The sequence below is a fragment of the Colletotrichum tamarilloi genome (assembly GCF_030869305.1).
Source record: "Colletotrichum tamarilloi strain Tom-12 chromosome Unknown Scaffold_167.1, whole genome shotgun sequence".
Taxonomy (NCBI): Eukaryota; Fungi; Ascomycota; class Sordariomycetes; order Glomerellales; family Glomerellaceae; genus Colletotrichum; species Colletotrichum tamarilloi.
In genome coordinates, this window is record NW_026849550.1 from 37903 (window position 1) to 64284 (window position 26382).

The 26382-nt window shown below is 50.3% G+C and overlaps 9 protein-coding genes across 9 annotated transcripts; 4 read left to right on the forward strand and 5 right to left on the reverse strand.

Annotated features, from left to right (window-relative positions):
• Nucleotides 1-3259: 3259 nt before the first annotated feature.
• On the reverse strand, nt 3260-4161 carry CTAM01_15559 (uncharacterized protein; the record flags this gene model as incomplete). Its single annotated transcript, XM_060531556.1, has 2 exons — nt 3260-3725; nt 3791-4161. The coding sequence occupies 2 exons, from the start codon at nt 4159-4161 to the stop codon at nt 3260-3262; spliced, it is 837 nt and encodes a 278-aa protein (XP_060373873.1).
• A 2469-nt stretch (nt 4162-6630) lies between these two features.
• On the forward strand, nt 6631-7400 carry CTAM01_15560 (uncharacterized protein; the record flags this gene model as incomplete). Its single annotated transcript, XM_060531557.1, has 2 exons — nt 6631-6784; nt 6841-7400. The coding sequence occupies 2 exons, from the start codon at nt 6631-6633 to the stop codon at nt 7398-7400; spliced, it is 714 nt and encodes a 237-aa protein (XP_060373874.1).
• A 1095-nt stretch (nt 7401-8495) lies between these two features.
• CTAM01_15561 (alanyl-tRNA synthetase) lies at nt 8496-9311 on the forward strand (the record flags this gene model as incomplete). The annotated part of the gene is made up of 1 exon (XM_060531558.1): nt 8496-9311. The coding sequence occupies one exon, from the start codon at nt 8496-8498 to the stop codon at nt 9309-9311; it is 816 nt and encodes a 271-aa protein (XP_060373875.1).
• Nucleotides 9312-9498: 187 nt separating this feature from the next.
• Nucleotides 9499-11633, reverse strand: CTAM01_15562 (amidase; the record flags this gene model as incomplete). The annotated part of the gene is made up of 6 exons (XM_060531559.1): nt 9499-9608; nt 9668-9811; nt 9881-10543; nt 10617-11028; nt 11103-11323; nt 11579-11633. 6 exons carry the CDS (start codon nt 11631-11633, stop codon nt 9499-9501), a joined length of 1605 nt encoding a protein of 534 aa, XP_060373876.1.
• A 1644-nt stretch (nt 11634-13277) lies between these two features.
• On the forward strand, nt 13278-14954 carry CTAM01_15563 (major facilitator superfamily transporter; the record flags this gene model as incomplete). The annotated part of the gene is made up of 4 exons (XM_060531560.1): nt 13278-13400; nt 13474-13577; nt 13647-14694; nt 14784-14954. 4 exons carry the CDS (start codon nt 13278-13280, stop codon nt 14952-14954), a joined length of 1446 nt encoding a protein of 481 aa, XP_060373877.1.
• A 1234-nt stretch (nt 14955-16188) lies between these two features.
• CTAM01_15564 (3-hydroxyacyl-CoA dehydrogenase) lies at nt 16189-18085 on the forward strand (the record flags this gene model as incomplete). Its single annotated transcript, XM_060531561.1, has 3 exons — nt 16189-16264; nt 16324-16956; nt 17016-18085. The coding sequence occupies 3 exons, from the start codon at nt 16189-16191 to the stop codon at nt 18083-18085; spliced, it is 1779 nt and encodes a 592-aa protein (XP_060373878.1).
• A 248-nt stretch (nt 18086-18333) lies between these two features.
• Nucleotides 18334-19920, reverse strand: CTAM01_15565 (uncharacterized protein; the record flags this gene model as incomplete). Its single annotated transcript, XM_060531562.1, has 1 exon — nt 18334-19920. One exon carries the CDS (start codon nt 19918-19920, stop codon nt 18334-18336), a length of 1587 nt encoding a protein of 528 aa, XP_060373879.1.
• Nucleotides 19921-21519: 1599 nt separating this feature from the next.
• Nucleotides 21520-22722, reverse strand: CTAM01_15566 (methyltransferase CmcJ; the record flags this gene model as incomplete). Its single annotated transcript, XM_060531563.1, has 5 exons — nt 21520-21657; nt 21726-22011; nt 22065-22155; nt 22225-22312; nt 22363-22722. The coding sequence occupies 5 exons, from the start codon at nt 22720-22722 to the stop codon at nt 21520-21522; spliced, it is 963 nt and encodes a 320-aa protein (XP_060373880.1).
• A 714-nt stretch (nt 22723-23436) lies between these two features.
• Nucleotides 23437-26098, reverse strand: CTAM01_15567 (tetratricopeptide repeat domain-containing protein; the record flags this gene model as incomplete). Its single annotated transcript, XM_060531564.1, has 6 exons — nt 23437-23665; nt 24056-24434; nt 24648-24757; nt 24827-25355; nt 25434-26009; nt 26068-26098. The coding sequence occupies 6 exons, from the start codon at nt 26096-26098 to the stop codon at nt 23437-23439; spliced, it is 1854 nt and encodes a 617-aa protein (XP_060373881.1).
• Between the last annotated feature and the right edge of the window lie 284 nt (nt 26099-26382).

Genomic DNA, 26382 nt, shown 5'->3' on the forward strand with positions numbered 1-26382 from the left:
AAGGTTGTGGGCCCAATGTTCCTGGTGAAATCAACATGTGGTTCGTCATGTTGGTTGAGAAAGTGTGGACTGCTACTAGAGCAACCTTGTCTACTTTACACATTGGAACCCTCATGCAGTTCTGGTGTAGGTAGGTAGGTGACCTGGTGGTTGGTCAACATGCCGCAATAACCATAAGATGTCAAACTGACCGCGGCTAACGTCCGGGCATACCATTAAAAATAAGAACGTACTCCGCCACCGTGGCGGAGATTGCGTTCTCGGAGTGGGTTCAAGATGTTGCAATCTGTGGCACTTGCCGCACTCCGTCCGCTGGTCAATTCTCTGTTGTGATAACTACCTTACCCCTGAACAACTTAATCTAATCTTCACGGTCAGCTTTGTCATCCCTCCGATATCTGTTCTTCGAGCACGTAGAGCGAGTCATATCATACTCCGTTTCGACTCTTGGCTTTTAAGCTTTTCTTCGTGGAGGCGGTGCCTGAGATCCTCTCCCGCGGCCACGGGTACATCCGAAGGCATGCAAGCACACCTTTTGTAGTGGGCCATGATCGGGCCGTACTCTAACTAAGTATATCCGTGGTCTCCACGAAGAACATGCAGGGGCATCGATGTTCCTACAAAGTACGGATATCGCTGGACACAATGTTTTTTTCGGGGATATCAGTAATCAAGATCTAGCATTTTCCAATCCAGGGCAATGATCAGGCTCCGTCTTAGATAGGAGCGTTTCTCCAAAGGGAAGTTGCCACACGAACATTGCTATTATTCTTACTTTACAACTCAATAATCACTGGAGGCCTTTTGAAGACCTACTTACCTCGTCCATGCTGTGAACGGCATCCCCGCGGATACGCGCATTTCATGACAAACACGGACCCATATCCGCCCCGCTCCGCCCCTGCCAGGCTCACCCCTTCCGCCCCCTTTCCTCCTCCTTACTACATATTATGCTGACCTATGCTTTTGTAAGATTTTAATAGGTTAACAGTCCCGAGCCATTCTTGATAGCAGAGTTAAAGCGTACGCGAGGTGCTTTAGGAAAGTTTAGACTTCACCATTGCTTACCTTACGTGCAAGAAAAAATATCACATTTCCATTTCGGCAACCTGTTTCATGAAGCACAACTACATAGCTCGCAGTAAATCCATAGTTCATCCGACATCAGCTCCACTCTAGCGGGGAATTTTTTTGAGAAAAAAAGAAACGAGCATTGGCAACATTGACGATTGAACAATGGCCGCGATGTAACCCTAACAGACCGCGTCACCAACTGGTCCGAAGTTGCAAGACTAGCGCACCAAGCCGGGCGATATACCGAAGTCAGCTATAGGCCGCCAATGCTATCGTCACCTAGGATGACGTATTCCTCATTATTATCAATATGTCTTCCAGGGCCTCATTGCCGGCCTCGCTACTCTGAGGTTGTGTCAAAGACTCGCAGCCGCAAAGATCAGTGATCTATCGCGATTCTTGTACCAGGTAAAGGCATTGGGGACGGAGAGACCGAGCTGAAGGAGCGTACCAACATGCAGTCCATCAGACGCGATTCGGAAGCTGCTGTCTAAGTTTTTAATTACCATTGCTGCTTTAGAATTGACAAGGTTTACAGGTTCCAAGGTAGGCATGGAGACTACCGTCTGGAGATCTGACTACAACTGACCGCGCGGTTGCCAGTCGCCAAGGATCGAAGCGGCATGTCTTCGGCGAACGGCCGAGATTTGCGCCTAAATCTTTCTCCTGTTCCCCCACGAGGAAAAAGGCCGGCTATAATGGAGTACGGATGCAAGCTTCTGAAATAACCCCCTGTAGCGGCCGGTTGCCGGATGCCGGTCCGTGCTTGAAGCTTCTGTCAAACCGAGACCGACTGTAGGTAGTTCTTCCGGTGGCATTGCTGACAGCCAGCGGAGATGAAGCTTAAATCCACTTAGAGTGTGCTTCTTTACACTCGCATCGACTAACGGATGCATTTAGCATCCATTCTCGACCGTTTGAAGGCGGGAAAAGCCTCGCTTCTTTTGATCTTGGCGGTTGATATGGCGCATAAAGACTTTGCCGCAACCACTCACAAGCCCAATCTGGACGACCCCTCTGAGTCAGCAACGTAGGGGTGTATGGGGTGAAGAATTTCAGACCGATCGCATTTCAACCGTCATTAAACCCGACAGCGGCAAGTGAAAACCACAAAGATTCTCTGGTCTTGAAGCAAAGATTATGGTAGTTGTGTGGCAACAGAGGAATACCATTTCTTGACGCCATCTTTGTTGTTTAGCACCTTGTTGACTTCAGGCTAATTTCTAAATTTTATTACGAGCGCCGACTCCAGTTTACTGTCCAGAGATCTCTACCGGCGTGATCAATACCCCATTTTGAAGTTCACATCGGATAGAGGAGTTTATTTTTCAAATATTAAGAGAAAGGCACTTATAATCACTGGTATTTAAGTGTTTTCAGTTATACGGCACCAGCCTTGGCTTGGCTGCGTCTGGCATTGGAAAATCTGGTTGCGTTCCGCAACGGTGGGGCGAAATCCGACCGCGCTTAGACAAGTAAATACAGCTGATCCGATAAGAACACCGAGGGAGCTGACGATAGCTACGGACAAGACATACAAGCTTACAGCGACAAGAAATGACTTGGCGTGCGCCAAGCCTATTCCATACAGAGGACCACTTGTCAAATTTACGGCTGTTTCGCGATCAGAAACGCTAGAACCTTCCCAAGTAATAGGGGTAGTTACCACACGTGTGATCAAGAAGGCCAGCAGCAAGTGCTTGGCTACTTAAGTAGATGTCTAACTCAAACCCAGTAACCCAGAACACACCTTGGGCGTATTATGTGAACACTGCGGCACCTAACCAAAGGCCTTACAATAGGTCAAGCAAGCTACAGTAGTAAAAACTTTTCTTCTCGTAACTACCTAGAGAAACAGAGATGATTGACTCAGGCGTACAACATTTGAGTACTTGGGGCCACCGCCCATTGGCTCACTGAGTAAACAATAAGGATACCTAGGGATCGTTTGTCTATCAAGGCTCCTGGTGTCTGTTGAAGAAAGTCATATGCCGTTCACTTGCAAGGTATCCATGTAGTTTCCTAGTGTTTTCACGTACTGGCATTTCTTAGTCTGTGTTCGGGTTGCATAGGTATCCGATTACGTAGCACCATCCGCAGCGTGGAAGATCTGTGAAGGACCATAATATGAATCTATTGTCAATGGCATACACAAAAATTCCAATTAATTATTCTTTTGCATGTTTCAATACCCATCAGAAATCCCATCGGCTTCCTCCCGTGCCCTGCGCTTCCTGTCCGCCGCCCACCACCACTGATGGGACTCGTCGTGATCCGATGTATCACATTCACGATCAGCCCAAGGTTTGGGGCTAAGGATGTAGTGAATGTTCTTGACCTCCTTGTCCCTCCAAATAGCATCGTGCACGCCGTTCCATCTCAGCGTCTTCAGTGCGTTGTAAACGTAGGGCAACACCACCCATCGTCCACGAAACAGATTGGCGAGGAGGTCCTGGTCAGGGAATACCCACTCTGCAGGTGCGGTCTTGACACAGTCTACTATCGCCTCGTACTGACCTTTGGAGGGGATCACGACGAGAAGACCGCTGTTTAGAAGCCCAAGTGGCTGCTGAGTAAGATCCTTGCCGTTGGTCTGGGCTGCATCAGGGTCGGCGTGGTGAGACGTAAACGGACAATTGGCCGGGACCCAGCTGGCCGGGTAGTGAGGCTTCTGGAGGGGGTTGCAGGTGCACGCTGGAGGGGGTTGCAGGTGCACGCGTGACCGGCAGCGAAGACCTTTGTGCCGGTAGTGATGGTGGTGCCGGCGGGATTCAGTGGCAGCAGCATCAACTCGTCCATGTTCTTGCGCACGAGCATGTCGCAGTCTAGGAGGACGACTCGGCTGTACGCGGTGAGAGAGAAGACGGTCAGTTTGATCCATGTGTCTTCAAAACGTGGCTCGCTTGAGTAGTCTCTTGTGTTCGAAGGGCTTAGCCGTGGAACCCGTTGGAGGGGGATCCCTCTGGCAGCAATGGCGGCGCGGCCCTCCTCGGGAAAGCAGTCTGTGTGAAGAGCGATGAAGGGGTAATTTGTATCCGAGGCCAGGAGGGAATGATGTAAGGTCAAAAGCCCGGGGAGGTAACTCATATTTGTGATGAGACTAGCCCAAACTTAAGAAATGTCAACGTTGGTGAGGCTTAATACTTGGGAAGACAACATTACCTTAATCTGATTGTACTGTCCGTTTGGATTGTGGCATTTTAATGGCCGTTTTCTTGCGGTGAACGTGCTTGTGAGATTCCTGGCAATAGTGGTGAATAGTATGCTCGGGCATCGTCTGCAGTATATGTACTCAGGGCGGTCGTGCCTTGGTTCATGAGCCACTTCCTGGATGGTGGAACAAATGCTGTACTCGGCCCATGCCGATGAAAAGTTGGCCACATGTGTTGTGGAACAGAAACACAGGACCACTCTCAGCATCGAAGCATCAACCTGATCTTATTATGAGTTCCGCATGCTGAGACGTACATGTAGTTTGAGATCCAATTTCCTCTTTCGATTGAACTTGCGTATCCAAGCCCGCGCCTTTCCGCGAAACCAAATCATACGTCACTCGGGCGTTAAGCGATTCGATGATGTAGAATATGGAAGCACATACATGGGCTTATCGGCGGAGCGTGTCTTTCTCTTCCTCTGGAAGGGGTCACAAATCTTGAAGGAACCTGTCGCTCTGCCTCCGCGGCAATTCTTGGCTCGACCAACTACGTGTGGCCATCATGATCTGCTTCCTGGTTTATTCTGGCTCAACAGTCAGTCATGGGTCATTCCATGGAAATGCGAAGCCGGTGATGATCAGGAAGGAGCTCAAGCTGACTGAGAACATTCCAGTAGCTTCTACCAGCAAGGCCAACACCGGCAATTGGACACCAAAGCTGGGTCAGCTGTGTCACGTCCACCAGCAAAAGTGATTAGTGCCCGCCTTTGAAAGGGTCTTTGAGCAGCCCTGTACCGTTAGATTGGACTCAAGTCATTGAATGCCCGAACTTTCCTCTTTTCTCCCCATCAATGGGGCCGTGGGTGTGGATTTTCGTTCTAAATCCGCGATTTCCGTCGAGACGGGATTGGGCGCTTTAACAAAATCTCTGGTCGTCCTCCAGTTTGATATCCACCGCTCTCACGTTTCCGGCGTTTCCTCTTCTGCCTAAAGTATGCTGCAGCCAGTACTACGGTGGGCTTGCCGTTGTATTCAGTCCGTGTGAGGTCCTGCCGGAGTAAGATTGGGTCGCTTGGTGATCATGTTACGAATGTAGCCAAAAGAACAATCATGTCGGATTCTTCACCAAGGGTGTTGTTATTGGTGAGGTGGTCGGCATCATGATCGTCTCAATCTTTCTGCCACTCTCCCATTAAGCTTCGGCCAGATTTTCCGCCTCCCTTTACTTGCCACAGATTCATGAACCAAGGATCTTGTGTGCCGGTGACTGGAATTGAACCAGCGACATTTGGGCTTCAGAGACCTTACTAGGTGCATACATTGAAATGCAGTATTTGGGAAGCAGCCATTGTTAGGGGCATTTCCGCAAAAGTGCGCGTAAACTCAGCATCATGCAAGAATCAGAAGCCCACAGCTTATATCATGAGGCTTGTAAGGCTTAAAGTAAAATTTCGAGCCTAAATACTGATCTGAATTTTCGACGGCCGGTTTTCGACGGCCGATCAAGAGTTCCAGGTGCACTTACGAATCTGTAGACAGGCATAAGTTTAATATCCTGTCCCTATTTGCGACGTGGTGAAAGTATGAGGTTCAAATCGCAGATCTAAGCGCACACTCTTCCCAGTACATCCAAACATCCCGCCACAGCGACATCTAAGCTCCAAAATATCATCGAGGAGCACACAGTGCGATTTATCGGCTCGTTATCTGGCCATTTACAAAGTTGCCGGCCGCGTCACACTTCACGCGGTGTGTCTTCGCTCGTCTGTGATGGTATTGATGGCGTGCGGAGTGAGGGCAGGGATTTTCTGAATTTTAAGGTGCCGACTGCTTAGGAGCGTACGTGTACTGCGAAGAATTGAGTTAACGAGGATCATTGGTGAACCATGGGTTGGAGAGGGGTAATTTGCCTATCTTAACTTCTATGGATTTCTCAAACAGCTCATCCCTCAAGGCTTCGATCTCGAAAAGCGCAGACCAGTCTCGCAACCACAACTGCCCTGAAAGCTTGCTAGAAAATTAGTTTCCTTTCTAAAAATTCTAGTTTAGCAAGTATCGCTCGTTAGAAATGCCGCATGTTAGCCTCACTTCTATTGCTTAACTCTATCTAGTAAGGAACAACACAAAAGCTCTAGCTTAACTCAATATCGGCGCTAATATAAATCTTAACCGGATGTTTAACTGTTCTTTGAGTCGATACTTTCCACGCTCGAATGAGAGCGAGTCATGCCACAACTGGAAGCTATCTTTTCCCAAACTGAAAGAAAGTTCTGCGTAACAAATTTAAGCAGCATTAAGCCCACTTGAAGACATCGTGTTGATCCTTTATCTCTGCAAGTCACCTTAGCACTCCGCTGCCTTACATTCTTATCCTACGACCAGGTAAAAGCCAGTTGCACAACATGTACTTCGTCATTATCGTCCTCTTAGAGACCCTTGCAGCCTCTCTAGCCGCACATCCCATCGTCGTCTCCTCCGATCTCTCCTACGCCTCGGCGCCATCATTCAGAAATGGCATGCACACGAACAATATCAAAATCAAAGTAGGGGAAGAAGGTAAAGCTGAAGAAGCCTCAAGACCTTTCCAACTGATTCTGATATGTTGGTCACAGATCAGCCCGACCTTCAAACTAGGGATGAGGCTGTGGTTGATGTCCTCGGCTTAGACACCGAAGATGCCGGGTTGCCCATCCAGCACTATGACAAGGAGATCACTCACGTCTCTCCCAACAATGATCTCTCAATCGTCCCAAGAGCAAACAAGAAGCCGACGAAAGCTGAATTAAAGGCCGACGACAAGAAGTTTCATAGAGATCAACTACGACCAGACGACGCAAAATACATTAACAACCTCGACAGAGCCAATGCCAAACAATGTGGTACAGGTTGCCAGGACTCCTTAAACTCTCACCGCTCCCAGCAGAGCAAGGAGCTAAAAGAAAAACAGCGAAATGCGCCAAATCTCCCAGGCTCAAGGGCATCACGAGGCGAAGTCAATAGTAAAGAGAATGACTATCAGCACGATTTGAATCACCTGCGTATGGACAGAGGCGACATAGGTGAAAACGGTAAGAATTCCCTGAACTCGTGGCATTCAGTCGAATCCGCCAATTCGAAGGCATCGAAGGCATCGAAGGCATCTAAGGCATCGAAAGGAGGCAATCATGGCTGAGTAGCTTAAAAATGGTTTGAACCAACAACACGTATACGGATTGTAACAGGCTGGAAGTTCGAACTGTCAATGTTTCATTCAATTCTCAGGGAAATTCATGATCAAGAGATTCATTGAGATAGTTTTTGTAGCGAATGAAGTGTTGTCGCAATCCTCTGTGATCGATCCGCCTCCAGCCGGGCCAGATGCTAGTGACGCGCCGAACTACATTTGCAACGCTCCAAGATCTTTATGCAGGGCAGGATTTCCGAAAGTATGAGCTACATTCATCTATAACTCTGTTCCACAGCGCATAGCTTTCACTCACACAAGAAACGTTTTTAGCTACCTAGGCTTTGTGCATAGTTGCCTGATTCTAGCATGGCTCAGTTGGTGCGATTGTTAAATGGGCATCACGCGTAAGTAGATTGTCAAGGGGCCTGAGCTGTGAAGGCGTTTCCTGGGGCAAAATCAGACTGCTGCTCATGCCGCTTACGCTGAAAACATCCAGGTCTCATCTAACCACTCGAAGTCAGCAACTCAAAGGTTAATTAGCAGCCGGATGCAAGGATAAAGTGCTTCGCCACTACCTCTGGCGTCTTCCTGCGTGGGTGCGGCGACCGCCGAAATGTACAAAGAAATTACCACGCAAGGGTTATGCTGGAGTATGAGTACAGTGTGTGCCCGGTTTGCTCGTCCACTTCTCATCAGCAAAGCTTGTGTTGGTTCTACTTGATCTACAATCAGTTGATAACCTGACTCAATATTTAAAGAGGTTAAGTGGACGGCGGCTCTTAAAGCCCCTCTTAGGGGGATGAGAAAATCAATCCCTGTCAATTCCTTTGAAAGAGCGTGCACGCGCCGCTCCGAGGCCCCATCTCATGTTACCAAAGTGCCTTTCGGACCACATTTCATCATCACTCGCGCCCTTCATGTCAACCCGCCGGCTGTAGAACCGGTTAGAACAGCCAAGAAGAGATACCCCAACTACTCACCAGTCCTATAGAGCTATCATAGGCGCTTTTCCAGACGTTGAAATCGTCTCATAAAGTTTCATTCCCAGATCGCCTTCGGAACAGAAAGGCCTCATACATAGATTCAGACACAGACACAACGATGGCATCGACAGCAGCAGCCAGAACATACCTGGCCTTCCAGCACAACGCAAAACTCATCACTCTCAAGACCATCGTCACCGCCATCCGCCCCTTTGCAGACCTCGAAGAAGCCAATCGCGGGCTCTTCAAAGATGGAAGCGACCAAGATCACGTAGTCGTGACGGAACAAACAATCTTCCACCCCCAAGGCGGCGGCCAGCCCTCCGACATCGGCTCCATGACCGCCACCGCAGGCTCCTTCTTCGCCGTCAACTCTGTACGCATGGACGCCGTACGCGACGGCCAAGTCCTACATTTCGGACGTTTCAACGGAGACGCGGTATTTAAAGAGGGCGACGAGGTAGAGCAAGCCATCGACGTCGAGAAGAGACTGCTGTACTCCCGCCTCCACACAGCAGGACACGTCCTCGGCGCAGCGGTACGGCACCTCCTCGAGAAGGAAGTCGAGGGCTTCGACGAGCTCAAGGCGTCGCATTTCCCGGACTCGGCATCATGCGAGTTCCAGGGCCTCATTGATGGGAAATGGAAGGAGCCGATCCAGGGCAAGGTGGATGAGTTCTTGGCGGCCAAGATGCCGGTCAAGGTCGATTTCTGGGACGAGGACGATTTCCGGCCGCGGGGGCTCGAGAGGCTGATTCCGGACCGGAGTCTTGCGCCGCCCGGGGAGAAGTTCCGCGTTGTGGAGATTGTGGGCGCCGAGGTGTATCCTTGCGGTGGTACGCATGTCGACACGACGGATTTGTGCGGGGAAACTGTCGTGAAGAAGATTTCGAGGAGTAAAGGGAAGTCAAAGGTCAGCTACGCGGTGAAATAAAAAGGTGAAAGACGATTTAGACGGCTTGGGTACACGAATGATGAGCGTTGCAGGTGTATCATAATAGAGAAGGACGCACTTCGTCTCGTTAGAAGGTCTCGTGGCTTGTGTGGACCACTATTTAGAACACACATAATCCGTGATACTTAAAATTATCTCTATTTCAAAGGTTGCTTGATAATTAGTATCAGATCACGCTAAGAACATGTTTGACCATAGCTATCGCCTTCTCTTCTTCCAACCGCCGAGCAACCAATTGCAGGCTGATGGGCATGCCATGTACTGTCGCGGCATCGTCTGCGTAGGAAACATTAGCCATGTTGGTCCTTGATTATAGAAATACAAACGTGACTTACATTCGGCGTGGATAGCCTCACAGTCTTTGCTGAGTGGCTTTTCTGTGGAGTCGAGAGGCGTATCTAAGCTTTGGTCTGCTGTCAAGCCAGTCGGGAAGGAAACGCAAGAGTAGTCGAGGACATTGTAAACACCCGTGTATCCAACTGTAAGTTCATGGGTCAGAACAATTCCTCAAGACAAGACATAGAGGTAGTTATGATCTTTAAACTCACCATGCTTGAAGCCTCCGCTCTTCACACTCGCAAATGGCGTTGTGGGGCACAGAATCGCATCGATCCCAGCCGCGGTCCACCGGTCGAGATATCGCTTCTGGAACGCGGTACGCTCGAGGTGAAGCTGCCACATGTCGTACGTCCCGAGCTCCTTCGCGGTCCCGTACGCCGCCATCTCGGGCCTGAGTGGCTCACCGGACTTCTCAAGCTCCTTCTGAATGGAGATACCGCCGTCAGCGACAAACATGCGCTCCAGCAGAGTCAGCCCCTGCCTGTGGTCAACGGGCTCCCAGTCAACAATTTCGATTTCGCTACCAGCGGCCTTCAGCTTCTCAACAGTCGCCTTGAGCGCGCGTGTGACGGGCGGGGTGGGCTTGACCATGCCGTCGTTCCACATGACTGCAATCTTCAGCTTCGAAGGAAGTTCCACCTCGCGCCACGGAATCGGGACGCAGCGCGGGTCGTGGAGCCAGGTCTTTTGGTTGACGACGGTTTTGCTGTAGAGTTCGAGATCGGTAATGGTTCGGGTCATGGGGCCGTTGACAGATTGGACGGCTTCCTGGCCGCCCATGCCGGAGCGGCAACCTAAGGTGGGGAAGCGGCCGAAGGATGGTCGGAGGGTGAAGATGCCGGTGCAAGCGGCGGGAATGCGGAGAGAACCGCCTTCACGAATGAGAGAATCAGCGTCCGGCCTTCGTTCAAGCAACAGCCAGAGTTGGAGTGATCTATGACTTACCGATATCCGTTCCGACACCAAGAGGACTGCCCTTGAACGAAATAAGCGCAGATTCTCCACCGGAGCTCCCACCACTAGTAAGATTCCTGTTTCTCGGGTTCACCGTCCGGCCAAAGACATTATTGACCGATTCCGCGATCATCATCGCCGTCGGCACGTTGGTCTTGACGTAAAAGACGGCGCCAGCCTCCTCCAGCAGCGTGGCGAGGGCAGCGTCGTACTCGGCGGGGTTGTCAATGTGAGAAACGAAGCCTACGGTGGCATCAAGCCCCTTGAGATTGAAGTTGTCTTTGAGGGAGATGGGCAAGCCGTGGAAGGGCCCGATGGGCTTTCCAGTGCGCTCGAGGTACTCATCTCTGGCTTTTGCTGTTGCGAGTGCGCGGTCAAAACACGTTTCAGAGAGGCAGTTTGTCTAGTTTACTTGTGAGTGAAGAGCCCACCTGCAAGTGAAGAGAGTCAGGCGGAGGAGAGGAGAGGGGTACTCACCAACTGATGAGCGGCAACGGCCCTCTTGCAGAAAGCGTTTGTGACCTCTACCGACTTGAGTTCTCCGGATGCGAGCTTGGGGATCAGATCGGCGGCGTCACTGTTCGTGATGGCGAGCTCTTTCTCTGTGAACCAGCCCGAAGTCTCGGGCCACGATGTGACGTCGTCCTGGGAATCCGGAGGAAGTAGGTTCTTGGGAACAAGCCATTCTGAGGGGAGTGCTGCCGCGAGTGACTCTCGTTTTTTGTCCGGCTGCCAATTCCCATGTCTCGGTCTTAATGCTTCCCATAGTAAAATACCTATTGGCTGAGATAGTTTCGTATGAGGATGTCTCTTTGGTTCGCGTACGATAAGATAACCAGGTGGTCAGGGAAAACGATAGCCTCTTCACAAGTTGAGTTTAGACAGATCAAGCTCGGCTCCGGAACTGTTAAATAAGACCAGCAACGGCTACTGGTGGCCTAAGTACTACTTACATTCGTAGTCTAGGAGCGATATGGCGCGAACGAACCGCCCAGCGCCGCCGGTCATCGGTGATTTGATTCGGGGTGCATCGCCCGAGATCTGAGGAGAGTGACCAAAGTGACGGGTCACAGTGTCAGTTCGGATCCGCGGGGACTGTGGTGTTGCGAGGGGGCTGTTGTCTCGACAGATAAGACAGCCGGGGAACATTCATGTTGAGACGGCGTGCGGAGACTTCGACCACCAACTCAATTCACCTTGATAAGCTTGACCACAGGCTGTCAAGCCTGTACAAAGTCAACTTGTTTCGATGAGCTCTACTGCGTAGAAGCGGGTACTTTTCCAGTACGGCCCCATGGGTAAAGACATCCTTCGAAGCACGTTCATGGAGGGGCAATGCTAGAGTGTGGACTGCCCCCTAGTCTTGAAAAGGACGCTAAGTCGTCCTCCCCGCGCGTGCCAGCTCTCTACAATCAATCAAAGAAACCGCCAACAGTGGTGACCTTAGTTGAGCTAACGCCCCGTGTAACGCGGGAGGGCGATTCGGGTGCTGCTCATTATGGTCCATGACGCAGACAGCCAGTGTCTTCAAATTGAACCTAATGAGCTAGCTCCGCTGTCGCACCGGAATAAACGACGCCATGTGACCGTGAGGATCGCTGCCGGGTTTCTTTTCCCGCAGCACTGGTAAAACCTACGGATAGTACATGTACGATCGTAGATGCTCAAGGCGTTTTCGAATAAGACGGTGGAGTTCAATTCTAGAACTTCTCTTCATCAAGCATTCAAAAGTCAATTGAGAACGCGCTCTAGCAAAGTGGGACGCGTCTAAAAGAGCCTTAGCCCTACGTAAAATTCTCTCAAATCGATATCGCCGAGCCTTTCCATCGACGCATTCAATTTCACGGCCGCCATCGCAAACGCTCGCCACCACGACGTGAAGCACTACGCAACACCACATCGTCGCGTCTGAACTATCGCGACCACATCCAGGGCGTATCCGGCGTGTTTTGAAGAGGCTGAACTATAGCCTCCTAGCTTTTGGCTAAACCTCTCGGACAACCATCGGACGACGTCTCCGGGGAGAGCTGTGAGCTTATCGTTCCATTCTGGTTCGTTGCGGGGTGCCTGCGATCTCCAGCATTTGATAACGGCACCTTGGTTGCTCACAGTGCAACAGGGACATCGAATCACAACGCTTTGCGACAAGAGCCGACCAACACAGGGAGCCGACAATAGCTCGACTGAGTCGGGTAAAAACCGATCGCCTACACAGCGAAAGCCATTGAGATAAGAAACCATACTCAAACAGGATGTCAAAGAACGCCTAAACGGTTCCTGTGACGCTGATTATCCCCCGGTCTCGATTACCGTACGGGGGAAAAATAACACCAGCCCTATCGCAAGATCCCTGCTCTTTATTCCTGTGACCATTTTCTTATCTCTTGGGAGATATCGGCCCGCGATAAGTGTCAAGCTTAGGTCTTTGGCAGCTTGGGAACTGCTGGCAAGGGGGTGCAAACAGTCTACGGTTGCAATTCCCATAAGAACTTCACGTCGGTCAGCGTTCGGGTGCATCTATCACGGTGAACGGTGTGCTTGAGCTGCTCGACTTGTCACCGCATCCCTTCAATTGGCAATCCATCAGTTGATTCGCTGATTTTACAGAGGCTTGGTTCTTTGCAGTATCACTTGCCGAACCCATTGCCCAACATGGCTTTCGAGAAAGTCCGCCAATATCTGAATGTGCAGTATCAACCAGGGGAAAAGAAGCTCGTTTCCAAGATTGACTTCTTCATCTTGACGTTTTGTTGCTTGAGTTACCTGGTCAACTACGTGAGTCAATGCCTCTTCCCAGATTTCTGCTGGTGTTCGTGATGAGCACAAAGTTTCTAATAGGTCCTTTTAGCTTGACCGTACCAATCTGAACAATGCATACGTATCCGGTATGAAGGAGGAGCTTGGCTTCGTGGGGAATCAACTCAACGAAATCAATACATGCTTCACAGTCGGGTAAGTTTAGAGCTTGTCATCGGATTGCACTTCTCACTCCTCCTTGACAACAACTGACAAACCGTCCAGCTACGTTATCGGACAGATCCCATCCAACCTGTCCCTCCACTACGTCAAACCGCGCATCTGGTTCCCCCTCATGATGATCATCTGGGGCGGCCTGACAATGTGCACCGCCAGCGTGCACAGCCCGCAATCCATCATGGCCATCCGCTTCTTCCAAGGCATAGCAGAGGCCTCGACCTTTGTCGGAACGCACTACATCCTCGGCGCGTGGTACACGGAGCGCGAGCTCGGCAAGCGCAGCGGCATCTTCACGGCCTCCGGCCTCGCGGGCACCTTCTTCGGCGGCTTCATTCAGACGGGCATACACAGCAGCATGAACGGTCTGCACGGCCTCTCCGGCTGGCGCTGGCTCTTCATCATTGACGGACTGATGACTGTACCTGTCGCGATCTACGGCTTCGTATGCTTCCCCGATACGCCCCACACGACGACGGCGTTCTACTTCACGGAAGAGGAAAAGGTCCTGGCGCGGTCTCGCGTGCCCGAGATCCAGGAGCGCTCGCCGCTGACGTTCCGCTTCGCGAAGAAGGTGCTCACGTCGTGGTACTGGTGGGGTTTCGTCATGCTTTGGATCATTGCCGGCGAGACAGAGTCCTTTAGCACAAATTCCCTGTTGGGTCTGTACATGAAAAGCCACCCCACGCATAAGTACACCGTCGCCCAGCTCAACAACTATCCCACCGGCGTACCCGCCGTCGGCATCGTCTCGACACTCTTCTGGGCGACTTTGACGGATTTCCTAGGCGGGAAGCGGTATCTCGTCGCGTACTTCATCGGCATCACTGGTGTGGCGACGTCTGCGATGGTTCTGGTTGCAGCCAGGGACCCGACGAGCGCGGCGTCGACATCGGTCGTGTTTGGCGCGTACTACTGGGCTGGTGCTGTGTATGCTTGCCAGGCAACGTTCTTCGCATGGTGCAATGATGCGATGAGGTACGAGGAGGGCATCTTCCGTGGTGTCGTTCTCGCGGGTATGAATCTGGGCAGTAACGCCGTCAACGCGTGGTGGAGTATCATCTTCTACGGCGCTTCAATGGCACCATGGTTTACCGTAAGTAACCCTTTTGTTTTTTCTGCCCGGTGAGGGTTCGAGAACCAGACTGTTGGGAATGAAACGTGTGCTGATATTTGGGACTGCAGAGGGGCATGTGGGCCATGATCGCCAGCTCGATTGCCTTGATTGTCTGGACCAGTGGGCTCACCCTGCTCACGCATAGGGAAGAAAAGCGGCGTGTGCTCAATGCTGAGGCGGGGGAGACTGGATCCATCACCAAGGGACCTATTGCGAAGGATGACGATGAGCAAGTCTGAGAGTACTGAAGCGTGCGGAAAATGGTTGAGACATTGTATTCACTGGCTACAGAAGATGACGCTATAGTGAAAATCAAGAGTTCCTTATTGCGCCTTTCGTTGAAAACTGGATTCATGATGATTTCTTGCGGTTGATGGAAATGTCTTGATGAGCAGCTAAGATTGGTCGACCGTGACTTTAAGCCCAGGCCATTGCTTGACACAGCGCAAGATGACCATGACTTCTCTTGAGGTTCCCTGTGTCTTGAGTCTATTCGAAGGCAAGCCGTGTGGAGGTCAAAAGCAGAAATGCTGCTGAACACCGAAGTAAACGGAATCCGGGGAGGATAGGGATGTATTTCGAATCGGGACAGACCGCAAGCAACGGAATAAGGGCCGCACCTGATCAGAAATAATTCAAACTGCCCCCACGTCGCACGGCACTTTCAGAGAGACCCCTTCCATCCAGAGCGAGACCGATGCGGACCCTGACAGATATTCTTGGAATTGCCGAGGCCGGGAGCTGACGGGCCCACTTTACAAGCTTGCGGCTGCCGAGGCCGGAACTAAAAGAACGGGCCCGCCCCACCAAGTGCCGAGGTGACGGATTTGAGATGTAACTCTTTTTCCCAAACCAAAGGTAGCGTCTGCTCGTAAAGCAGCTCAATCTCGCTGTTTCGCGCTCATTATGATAAGACGGAATTGACGTTGTTCTTATCATAGCTTGGTCCCATCATCATCCAGGTTGTTCTCGACACCTCAACGGGCCTTTTGACTTCCATATGGGAAATCAACGTTTTCAATATTAAAGTGGATCCTGTACCGGCGACACCGACCCGCGATCGGCACCGAAACCCGATTCATAGTCCAAGGCCCATCATCGAAACTTGCGTCATACCCACAGCCGTCAATGCGTTTATCCCTCTGCTGTTTGCTTCGCGCCACCAACCAGACCGCTCAAGACCACTTACTAAGGATTGCAGGCTCGTTATCGGGACCCACGATGACCGACTTGACGGGTCTCCGGCAACCTCGGCGACTTGCGAGCGCTCAGGGGAATGACGATGTGCTCCGCCGAATTGTTTGACGGAGGCTTTCTCTAGCTTCTAGACTGATCTGCAGCCCCGTCTTCGATGCATATATAAGTTCATCTGCCGTCTTGGCTTTCTGAGGTGTCATTCAGTACTGTAGATCTTACATCATTAGACCCTAGACCCTTACTTTAATCGTCAACTATCATATTTCCAACACATCAATGACTTCACTACCATCAAACTACGGCGACCGCCCGGTTGCTGTGCTGGGAGGCGGCGTACTCGGCCGTCGCATTGGTAAGTTCGGTTCACTCCTGAGCACACTTCTTGAACGATATCCTGACGTACCATATCAGCCTGCACATGGGCATCCGGCGGCTACAACGTCCAGGTCCGCGAGCCCGACCTCAAGCAACACCAGCCCTGCCTGGACTACGTTAAGCAAAATGTCGACACATACCCAGCATCAGGCCGCAAGCGCGCTGGGACCGTCCAAGTCTTCACTGATCTCGAAACCGCCGTCGCAAATGCCTGGCTCGTAATCGAAGCCGTCCCCGAACGGATCCAAATCAAGACGGACACCTTTGCCGACTTGGAGGCTCACGCCCCCGCAGACGCCATCCTCGCCAGCAACTCTTCGTCGTACAGATCTTCAGAAATGCTCGGCAAAGTGGGGGATGAGACCAAGACACGCATCATGAACACACATTACTACATGCCCCCACACAACATGGTTGTCGAGCTGATGACGGATGGCTTCACGAACCCGGAGATCTTCCCCTTCTTGACGGAGAGGCAGAAGGAGGTTGGAACGAGACCGTTTACTGCGCGCAAGGAGTCTACCGGCTTTGTTTTCAACCGGTTGTGGGCTGCGATTAAGAGAGAGACATTGTCGATTCTCGCTGAAGGCGTGTCGAGCCCCGAGGAGATTGATACCTTGTTTTACGAGCTCAGCAAGCACGGCAAGGGTCCTTGCACGATGATGGACGGTAAGAGCAACATTCATCAATCTGTCTGACACAGATCGAGTGACTAATGGAAACAACAGAGGTTGGTCTCGACACTGTCGCTTTCATCGAAGACCACTACGTCAAGGAGCGCGGCCTGTCTCCCGAGAACACAGTCGACTTCCTGCAACGCGAGTACATCTCCAAGGGCCGTCTCGGCAACAAGTCAGCAAAGGGTGGTCTTTACCCCCATCTCCCCAAGATCGTCGCCCTCGACCTCGGCTTGGCGAACGAAAACGACGCTTCAGCCTCCGGACAAGTCCTCCAGCTCTCGTCGGAGGGCAAACTAGAGCGCGTCCTGGTCGACCGGCAACACGTCCCCGACGGCATCGACATTGACGCCAACGACACTCAGCGCATGATTTGGACCTGTATGGGCACACCAGGCAAGCAAGACGGCGCCGTCCTTTCCTCGAACATCGATGGCACAGACGTCAAGTCCCTCTTCGAGCCTGGTACCATCAACACGCCCAAACAACTCGTCATCGAACCGGCCTCGAAGAAGATTTACTTCTGCGACCGCGAGGGTATGAAAGTCTACCGCTCCAATCTTGACGGAAGCGACCTCGAGACCCTCATCATCGGCGGCAACGACGCCTCAGATTTGAAAACGTGGTGTGTCGGTATCTCCGTCGCGCCAAAGCTGGGCAAGTTCTACTGGACCCAAAAGGGTGCGCCAAAGTCCGGACAGGGCCGCATCTTCTGCGCAAACATCGAGATGCCGGCCGGCAAGACGGCTGAGACGAGAGATGATATCGAGTGTTTCCTCGGCGACTTGCCTGAGCCGATCGACTTGGAGGTTGACGAGGAGACACATACTATTTTCTGGACTGATCGTGGAGAGATTCCCAAGGGCAACACGCTCAACCGGGCGAATATCGATCCTATGACGGGATTGTTGTTGCTGTCTGAGGGGTCCAAGAAGTATGAGATCTTGGTGAGACATCTCAATGAGGCGATCGGTGTCAAGCTGGACCAGGAGAACGGACATGTTTACTTCAGCGATCTTGGCGGCAGCATTTATCGCTGCAATGTGGATGGATCTGAGAAGAAGAAGATCTTCTCTGACGATAATCGCACTATCTCCGGTATTGCTGTTCTTCGAATTTAGACTTGGTTATTTCAGAGCAAAGGATAGAAGATGGTTTAGATGGCGTTTTGGGTTCATGGGAGTTGTTCTGGCGAGAGTTGTGTATAGAAGCTATAGATCGATATCCCGGCTTGGGCGGTTGTCTTGTCAATTGAAGTTAATTAACGTAACTACGACCTTTGCTGCGCCTTTTCATCCTTGCTTCCCGTCACCAGCTTCATATTCCATTCTCTCACCATCCATCAAGATTCAACAGTGCTCCCATAATCTCATTTTCGTTTGTAGAAAACAACACTCACACCACACATATCCCATCCCAACTTCTCGACTTGACCTTCTGCATCCCTCTGAAATGAGATAAGGTATGAGGTCCAGTCACTTCTGTCGAGACCACGTCTCAAACATTGGTCAGCGCTCTCCGGAAGATAACACCATACGTCCACATGATAATGCCACAAGTAGTACTCCTGGTCCGCGAGACCATTGACTCTCATTCGAAGACCAGTTGATGAGGTTTCCGGGCCAGCTTTGATGTTGAGAGTGGCGATGTCCAGGTTCTCCATTACATACTCCCCAGTGAAGTCGTCCAAGGGCGGAGTAGGCGTACCCATCTTTCTATGTTCCTCGAGAGGCAACTGAAACAGCCTCTTGAACGTGGTCTTGTATAGAATGGATGCCTGATGCGCATTGAAGACAAAATCCACGGTTGGCTTCAGGCTGTACATCGCCTGGAGGATATCCTGGGCAATCCAGTCGGTAGCGTCAGAGAGGCCAGTACCGTTGGATAGGACGACAATAGCAGACTGAGTCTTTGGGATAAGATACAAGGAACACGTATACCCGGGAACGTCGCCTTGGTGGCCGTAGACGAGTAAGGATTCAGAATTGGTCCCGAGAACTGGTGAGAGCAGGCTTCGATTAGGGGAGATTAATCCCAGCTTCGAGGGGGTTTGGTGATAGCACCACCCGGTGCAGTAGTCGCCATCTTCAACAGAGCTCGGATTGGCCATATTGGCGCGATCAAAGATTGGTGATCTGTGACGAATGGGGTTGGCGGTGCTTTTCTCATCAAAGGATGCCAACAGGCTGGAACACCACTTGAGCAGATCATTCACGGAGCTGCGGAGTCCTCCAGAGCCACCGTTCATAGAATCCGCAGATAGCTCGGTGGGTGCTATTTTGCATAGCGAGCCGTCTGTCAGACACATGTATGGCGTAGCAATGTTGTCGTCGGTCTTGTGGACGTTGCGAAAGGCCGTTGTCCGCTTCATCTCTAGTGGGTCGAACAGCTCTTCCTTGAGAAAGTGTCCCCAGGTCTGGGATCCAGAAATTCGTTCAATTATTGCACCGGCCAATTCGAATAGGGCGTTGTTGTAGTGGAAGTCTGTCCGAAATCCGAACTTTTTGGGCAGGGCGTTGACGATATTGACAACCTCGCTTTTCGGAAGGAGGATACGCCCGTCCATGCCCTGAATTATTTCGTCTAGACCATGAAGGCCAGTCCGATGAGAGCAGATATCTCGAAGCGTCATGCCATTGAGCATTGCATCTTGATCATATCGACCATACCCTGGAAGAACTTGGGCCACTGTTGTGTCCCAACTCAGCTCCTGACGTTGGACGAGAATGTCTATAGCGGCAGAAACGAAGGCTTTCGAAAGGGATGCAATGCAGTACAGAGTATCGCTGTTTGGTGTTTGGCCAGTCTCATTGTTGATAATGCCCCGATTGTGTCTAAAGACTTCTTTCCCATGATGAATGACGCCCATCGACAAAGCAGGCTGATGTGTGATTTCCAGTATTTCCTCCACTACGCCAAGACGTGACCGGATCACTTCCTCGATTTTCGCGGTCATGGTTGCGGGAACTCGCTGAGGGTAGCTACTGGTAGAGCCCTGCAGGGGACGAAAGAGGCGGCCGAAAAGGTCACACATAAGAAGTCTTGTTAACGAAAGATCAGGAGAGGGTGAGAATTTGGACGGGGTCGGGATTGCCACTCAGAACCTTGCGTTTGGTGCGGTCGAAAATCATTGTCTGCGTGAGAAGGAGGGGAATGTCCCAATGATGGGTAGGTAGGTATTGCCTCTTACAGGGATATTTGTTGTGAATTGTAAGACAGGCAGGTGGCACCAGATAATCAGGCTGCGTGGCTGCCTGTGCATACCTTGGCTTCAGAGGAAGGAATGATTGCTGTGTGTTCATAAAAGTACCTATACTTGACCCCAATGGAAGGAGCATGCAGTTCGGGTACGTCAGCCATCCAATCAGACGAAATTATTCCAAGGCTTGGATCACAGTTTCTGACAACCAGCTGGCTGCAGTTATGATATCTCAGTCCTGATGCACATTCAAGGCAGGCTGCGAATATTCCATCCCCTCAAATTGTCCCAAATGCCCGAAGGCACACGCATCCACAGTGTGACATTACTGCCGTAAAAGGTGTGCGGGGCTCCAGTCAATGAAAGAAGACTGTCAGTTACGCTTCACCAATCAGAGACTGTGTGGTTGATTGAGATCAACTGCAGGAACCTAGAACAGCCATACAAGATAGCTGTGGTCTGTTTCACCCGCGCCCGATGAAATTATATGATGACCTTCTCGATGTAGCTTTGTGTCAGATTCGCCGAGCGGTGTGGTGACACAACACCCACAACCAACAGGCTACGTGTTCCAACATATTCCCGTGCATACGGAAGGATGGCAAAAGCAGGATGCATTAACGCATACCATCGGCAAACAGCTCGGAGCGTGATGTTGGCCAGATGCTGGAAGAGAGCTCTCAAGGCATTCTGATCTATTTATGAGCATGATACCACACAGAGGGATACTTAAGCCTCGGGGCCTGTTTTCGAGGCTGTGAAACTCTCAAGCGCCAATGTTTCGCGGTCTTGCATCAAAACTTCGCCCCTAAAACTTTGTCAGCTTGAATATTTCAACATCATCACGCAACATGGTATCTAGCAACCCAAATGAAGATCAGAGATCTCAGCCGTGGAAGAAATGGGTAAAGGATGAGCTCGAAGCTCGTCGGAAGGCTGCGGAGATAGCCGCCAAGAAGGAGAGTAATGCTGCGAAGCCGAAGCAGCCCAATCCTGATGAGGACGACGACGATGATGAAGACGACGACGATGACTTCGTCAACAAGGCCGGCTGATTCAAGTGAGTTTTAACACCTTACCCTGCATCCCATCAATGATTAATCAAATTAGATACTCAGCACCATACGAAGCTTGGTTCGAGGACGTGTCGCATATTGATAGGAATGAAATTTATCCGTGACATTCTTTCATGGAGAAACACTCTTTACTCTAATACATGTGTTGTCCAAGAAGATTGTTATGACTTGATAGCAGCGGAAAGGGGGAAGATATAAAAACTCTCATTAATATCATAAAGTCTTCTGGAAATTGCACAGTGAATTCGTTTCAATCAAATGAGTGTGGAGCTTTCTATTATTACCCAAAGTTGAAAGTCTCAAGCTTCCTAGAGTTCAGAAAATATAATTGCTCTGATTTCCATGCTCTCTCGCCCATGCGATCCCTCAGGGGCGTCTTCCCAGTCGAAAGAGCAATGAGGTGTACCTGCGAAGCGTGCTTGTTAGAAAATATCGAACCACGTGCATGCTAGGTAAGACCGCAAGACTCGATACCAGAAGCAGAACTTGACTCATGGAAAAGAAGAATTCTAGAAGGTACTCACACATGGCCGTTTCGTTACCCTCCCTTTCTCCCTCAGAGTCAAACATTTTGATGAGAAGCACGTCGTCCGCTTCCATCTTGCTGGCGAACCACCACTCGTGGTTAGGGTTGTGGTAAATTTGCAATGTCTCGCCTTCCCAAACGGATGAGACAAGATCAGCTGGTGTATAGTCTCCAGGTCTGGTCGATCTGTAGTCGCACAAGCCCAAAGGACGGATTTGACATGGGAAGCGGAGAGCTCGCCATATGCTGTGATAGGGTCTGTCAGATCTAAAGACGCGGGCTGGTCTAGATCAGCTTACTTGACTACTTGCACGCGCTGAGCCAATAGCTGGTCTGCGTCATTAGGAAAGTTCTTCCTCACTCTCTTGCGAACGCTACTGGGGCTTTGATCTACGAAGAGTCATGTCGTTAAAGTCAGATCTTTCGAGCAGGTTTGGGAGACAGTCTAGGGTGACTTACCGACATGACAGTCAATGGATGGCCCTAGAATCTGTTGGTTCTTGAGGAGGGTAGTGTCCGTGTTGCGACCTGGTTTCGAGCGTCTAATCTATATTGCGTTACACTTGATATCTTGGATGAACGACAGACTGAGCATACCGTCGTATCGAATATGAGCACTCTGTGAGCATTATATCTTCGCATGAGAAATTCCTTGGCTTCGGCATAGTAACGAGACTCAATCTCGTCTAAGTCCTGGAGTTCATCAGAGGATAATGAACTGGGAAAAGTGGCGAGCTCGAAACCCTGAATATCCGTGCTAAATTCACCCCGTCGATTAATGATATCAGTAATCTTGACGACCTGTGGATCGATAACAATGTTTGTCTTCTGCGCGTCCGAGTCTTGGACATACTTCGGGCGGACCGTTATTTGATACGGCTTTTCTGTTCCATAGAGTTCAAGCCGCTTCAGGTATCCGATCTTCCCTAGTGTTTTATGGTCTTCCTGTGTATCCATTTCACGGAAATAGATAGGTGCTCCTGCGGAACGAACTGCGAACGAATTTTGAGAGACTGGGCGGTTGCTGCCGAATTCTGTCTTCGAAAAGATACCATTCTTAAGTAGGAGGGAGAAGCGAAGGGTCTTCAGAAAGTTCCAGCGTGCACTTCGGAATGAAATGTATTGGGAGTCCAAATGACCCTGTACATTGAGGCTTAGCGAGGCTACTATCGGGTCTAAGGGACTCTGCAGCAGGTGTGGCAGCAACTAGACTTTATGCGGGTGTGTTGCTGAAAGAGGAAGGAGGGTGTCAATGACTTTTGAATTGCAGAGGAAATCAAGCCGGGTATCAGTGACATGGGATGGGTTGAGTTCATGTAGGCTCTGGGCTTCGCCGGAATCCTATGACGTCCCCCCTCCCCCGGTTTTCACGGTGCATGCAGCTGAGAAAACGCGTTTCCACTGCTTGACTCGTAGATCAACATGGATTCTGTGCATAATTTTCTACTTTCTCGAGAAAAGAAGAAGAGTAACGTATTCAGACGACAATGAAGGTAAATCGGCGACACTTTATATAGCGACATCATCTGTCAAGCAAATCTTGCAATAGTGATGTATGATTTTTCGATATATACGCAATTGTGCCGAGTTTTTCTTTCTTTTCGTGCTTAAGTTTAAAGGGGTGGAGGCGCAGGGCGCGATATCATCTATCCCTAACTACCTTAAAGTACGTTAGATATATGGCACTAAATCATTGAGTAGATCCTCGGTCAATGTGACTTCGGAATGTCCCGTTTCCTGGAAATACAGTTCCTCTGCCCTTATACGGTTCTCTCCGGCCTTGAGATCTCCAAGTTCATTTTGAACCAGCGCAAGCTTGAACAGAGACCAGGCTAATCTCTTATTGTCGGGTTCCGAAAGTCGCTCCTCGAACAGTACGACTGCCTGTTGCAATAACGATCTAGTGAGTGATGTCAGTCAAGCCTGCCTTGTTTGAGGCTTCAAATAGAGTAGAGCAAACCTAGCAAACTCCAAGTTTTCCTTTCCCCCCAATTTATGATAGCAATGAGCTAGCATGTGTTGTGAAATACCCGTATCTGGGTGGTCGCCATGTTTCTCAGCTCTGGTTCCCCAAGCTGTAAAGAATAGATCACAGGCATCTTTAAGATTGCCCTCCAATAGCCTAAGATGTGCGAAGTTATGTTGCGCCAATGCCAATCTCGGAATGGATTCTTCAGACACAGAGCCGTATTCGATGGCTTTCTCAAAGCACGAAACTGAACCCGCAATGTCCCCTTGCTGTGCTTTTGTATAGGCCATCGTTTGGTATGTTAGACAGAGGGAGTGGGACATAGGAAGACCGCGTTCTTCCAAACTCATCTTTAAGCTCAAGGCCTGGTTGTTGTACCTTGAAGCTTCCTCAAAATTGCCGAGGCGGTTATGGGCTGCCGCCACATTGTTATAGGCATTTGAAAGTAGTGCTAGGGGCTCCGAAGGCTCAGAGTCCTCCGTTTCGGAAACGTAGCGCATGCTGAAGATGAGTGCGTACTCGAATTCGCGGAGGCCCTCCCTGAGTCTCCCACTGTCGGAGATGATGGAAGCATGGAAGGAGAATATCTGTGCTTTGGTGAACAGAGAAACTTTGCCTGTTCCGCACAGCGTCCTTGCTGCGTCGGTGAGGTCTCGTCCGACCTCGAGTAGCCCACGGGCCCAAGAGTAGATGCCGCCATCTAGATACAAGCTAGCAAGGTTCTCGATATCTTGAATATCGCAGTTGTAACGATTTATGGTCGTCTTAAAAGCTAGTACATGTGCTATCAATGATGGGCAATTTGGATTTGTGTCGTCTAGTTCAGCGCCAAAGACTGACTGCCGAGGGAAATACTCTCGAAGTTGGCCGGTAACCCACTGTGCCCTTTCTTTCAGGTGTTCTGGGGGCATACGCAGGATGACTTGTCTCTTGACCTGCGGATGCATCTCGTAGAAATCGCCATCATCTTTTGATTTGTTTATGAGGGAGTATCGAGTCAAATGATTGAATTGTGCGCCATCGCTGTTGTAAGTTAGACGGCTCCTTGAGTTATTTCAAGGGTTCTGTGCCTTAATCCAGGTGCTGACTTACCTAGCCAAGAGTTCTTTTGTTTTCTTCACCAGGAAACCAGGAATTCGATTGACATCGAGTAACGATAAATTCTCGAGTGCCTTCTTCGTCGGATCGTTGAGGTTCTTGAAGGCGAGGTTGAGAAAAGTTGCCAGATTGCGCGATGTCGACATGTCCCAGTCATCCACCGATCTGCTATTCATAAATTGGTCCAAAAACTCTGCTGCACTAAGGCTCTCGGTCACCATGAAGGAAAGCATTTGATGTAATGCCAGGGGCAGCCTGCCTGACTCTGCAAGAATCGTCGCCGCCTCTCTTGGTCCAACACTCCTTCCGTGATTCCTCATAAACTGATTAATGTACTGAAGTCCATCATCTTCAGATAGACTGGAAACTTCAAGGTTGTGGCGGACATAGTCGGAAATCTGCCATTGTTTATCTTGGCTTGTCACAAGAACGGAGCCCTCGTCTCCCGATGGCCAGTACTGCTGGAGAAACTCAGGGGTTGGCCCCATGTCCGCACCGTCTAACACAAGAAGCCACTGTTTTCCTGCCCCGAAAAGACTAGATATTAGCGCGAGTATTGAAAATGAAAGTACGGGATATTTGGAACCTGTTGCGCGAGTACCTTCGTTCTCCAGCCAGTTTTTGACGCTTAGTACGTCTGCCTCTAAGCCCGCAGGCTCATAACCGAGTTTTCTCGCAATCTTCATGAATCCATTGCATATGTTGACCAAATCTTCACATTGTATCCAGAAACAAGCCTTGTATGAAGATTTATGCTGATGGGCGTAGGCTAATGCGAGCTGCGATTTGCCCATCCCACCAAGGCCCCATAAAACGACAGAACGCAGACCAGGAGTTTGGTCATGGTCTGATTCAGTAAGAGGACCAAGGTAGGTATGTAGTGCTTTCAACTCTGCCGATCGCCCAGTAAATGTGATGCCGCTGGGGGGGAGTGTATGCCTGAAGCTGCTAGATCGAACATACGCAAGCCGGCTGAGAGACTCTTGGGGTGGATCTCGGTTCATTTGTTCGACGGCTGATTTGATCTGATTCAGATCCTCTTGTATAATATTTTGACGTTGTTGCTCCGAGGTGATTCGGTATGCTTTTGTAGCTTTTTCTGCCGCTGACTTGAGAGCATTCATGGAATCTGAGAGCCCATAAAGATTACGAAGAAAAAGAACCCTCCGGTAAAACCCTGTCAAATGATGTCGAGTCAGATACGTGCCAGTTTTTCGCTTCATTGTGCTACTAACGCTTGGCGACAGATCGTCTTGGAGAGAACATTTGGAGAAACTGCCCACTACAATCGAGGTAGTGTTTGTAGAAATTCAACACAACCCCTTCAAGCTCTGGATTATCTGCCATTATCGACTTGAGATTTTCTCGGCATGGCAGAATCGAAATTAAGCCATCGTAGTACCCGAGAACGGTGTCCAAATATTGCTTTCTCAAGCTCACGGCCTAGATGATACCACTTTAGCAATGTCGTTCATTCAGACGCAATGAAAACCAAGGGATAACTAACATCAAGAAGTAGAATCATGGCCCCCCACATGCATGAAGGAATG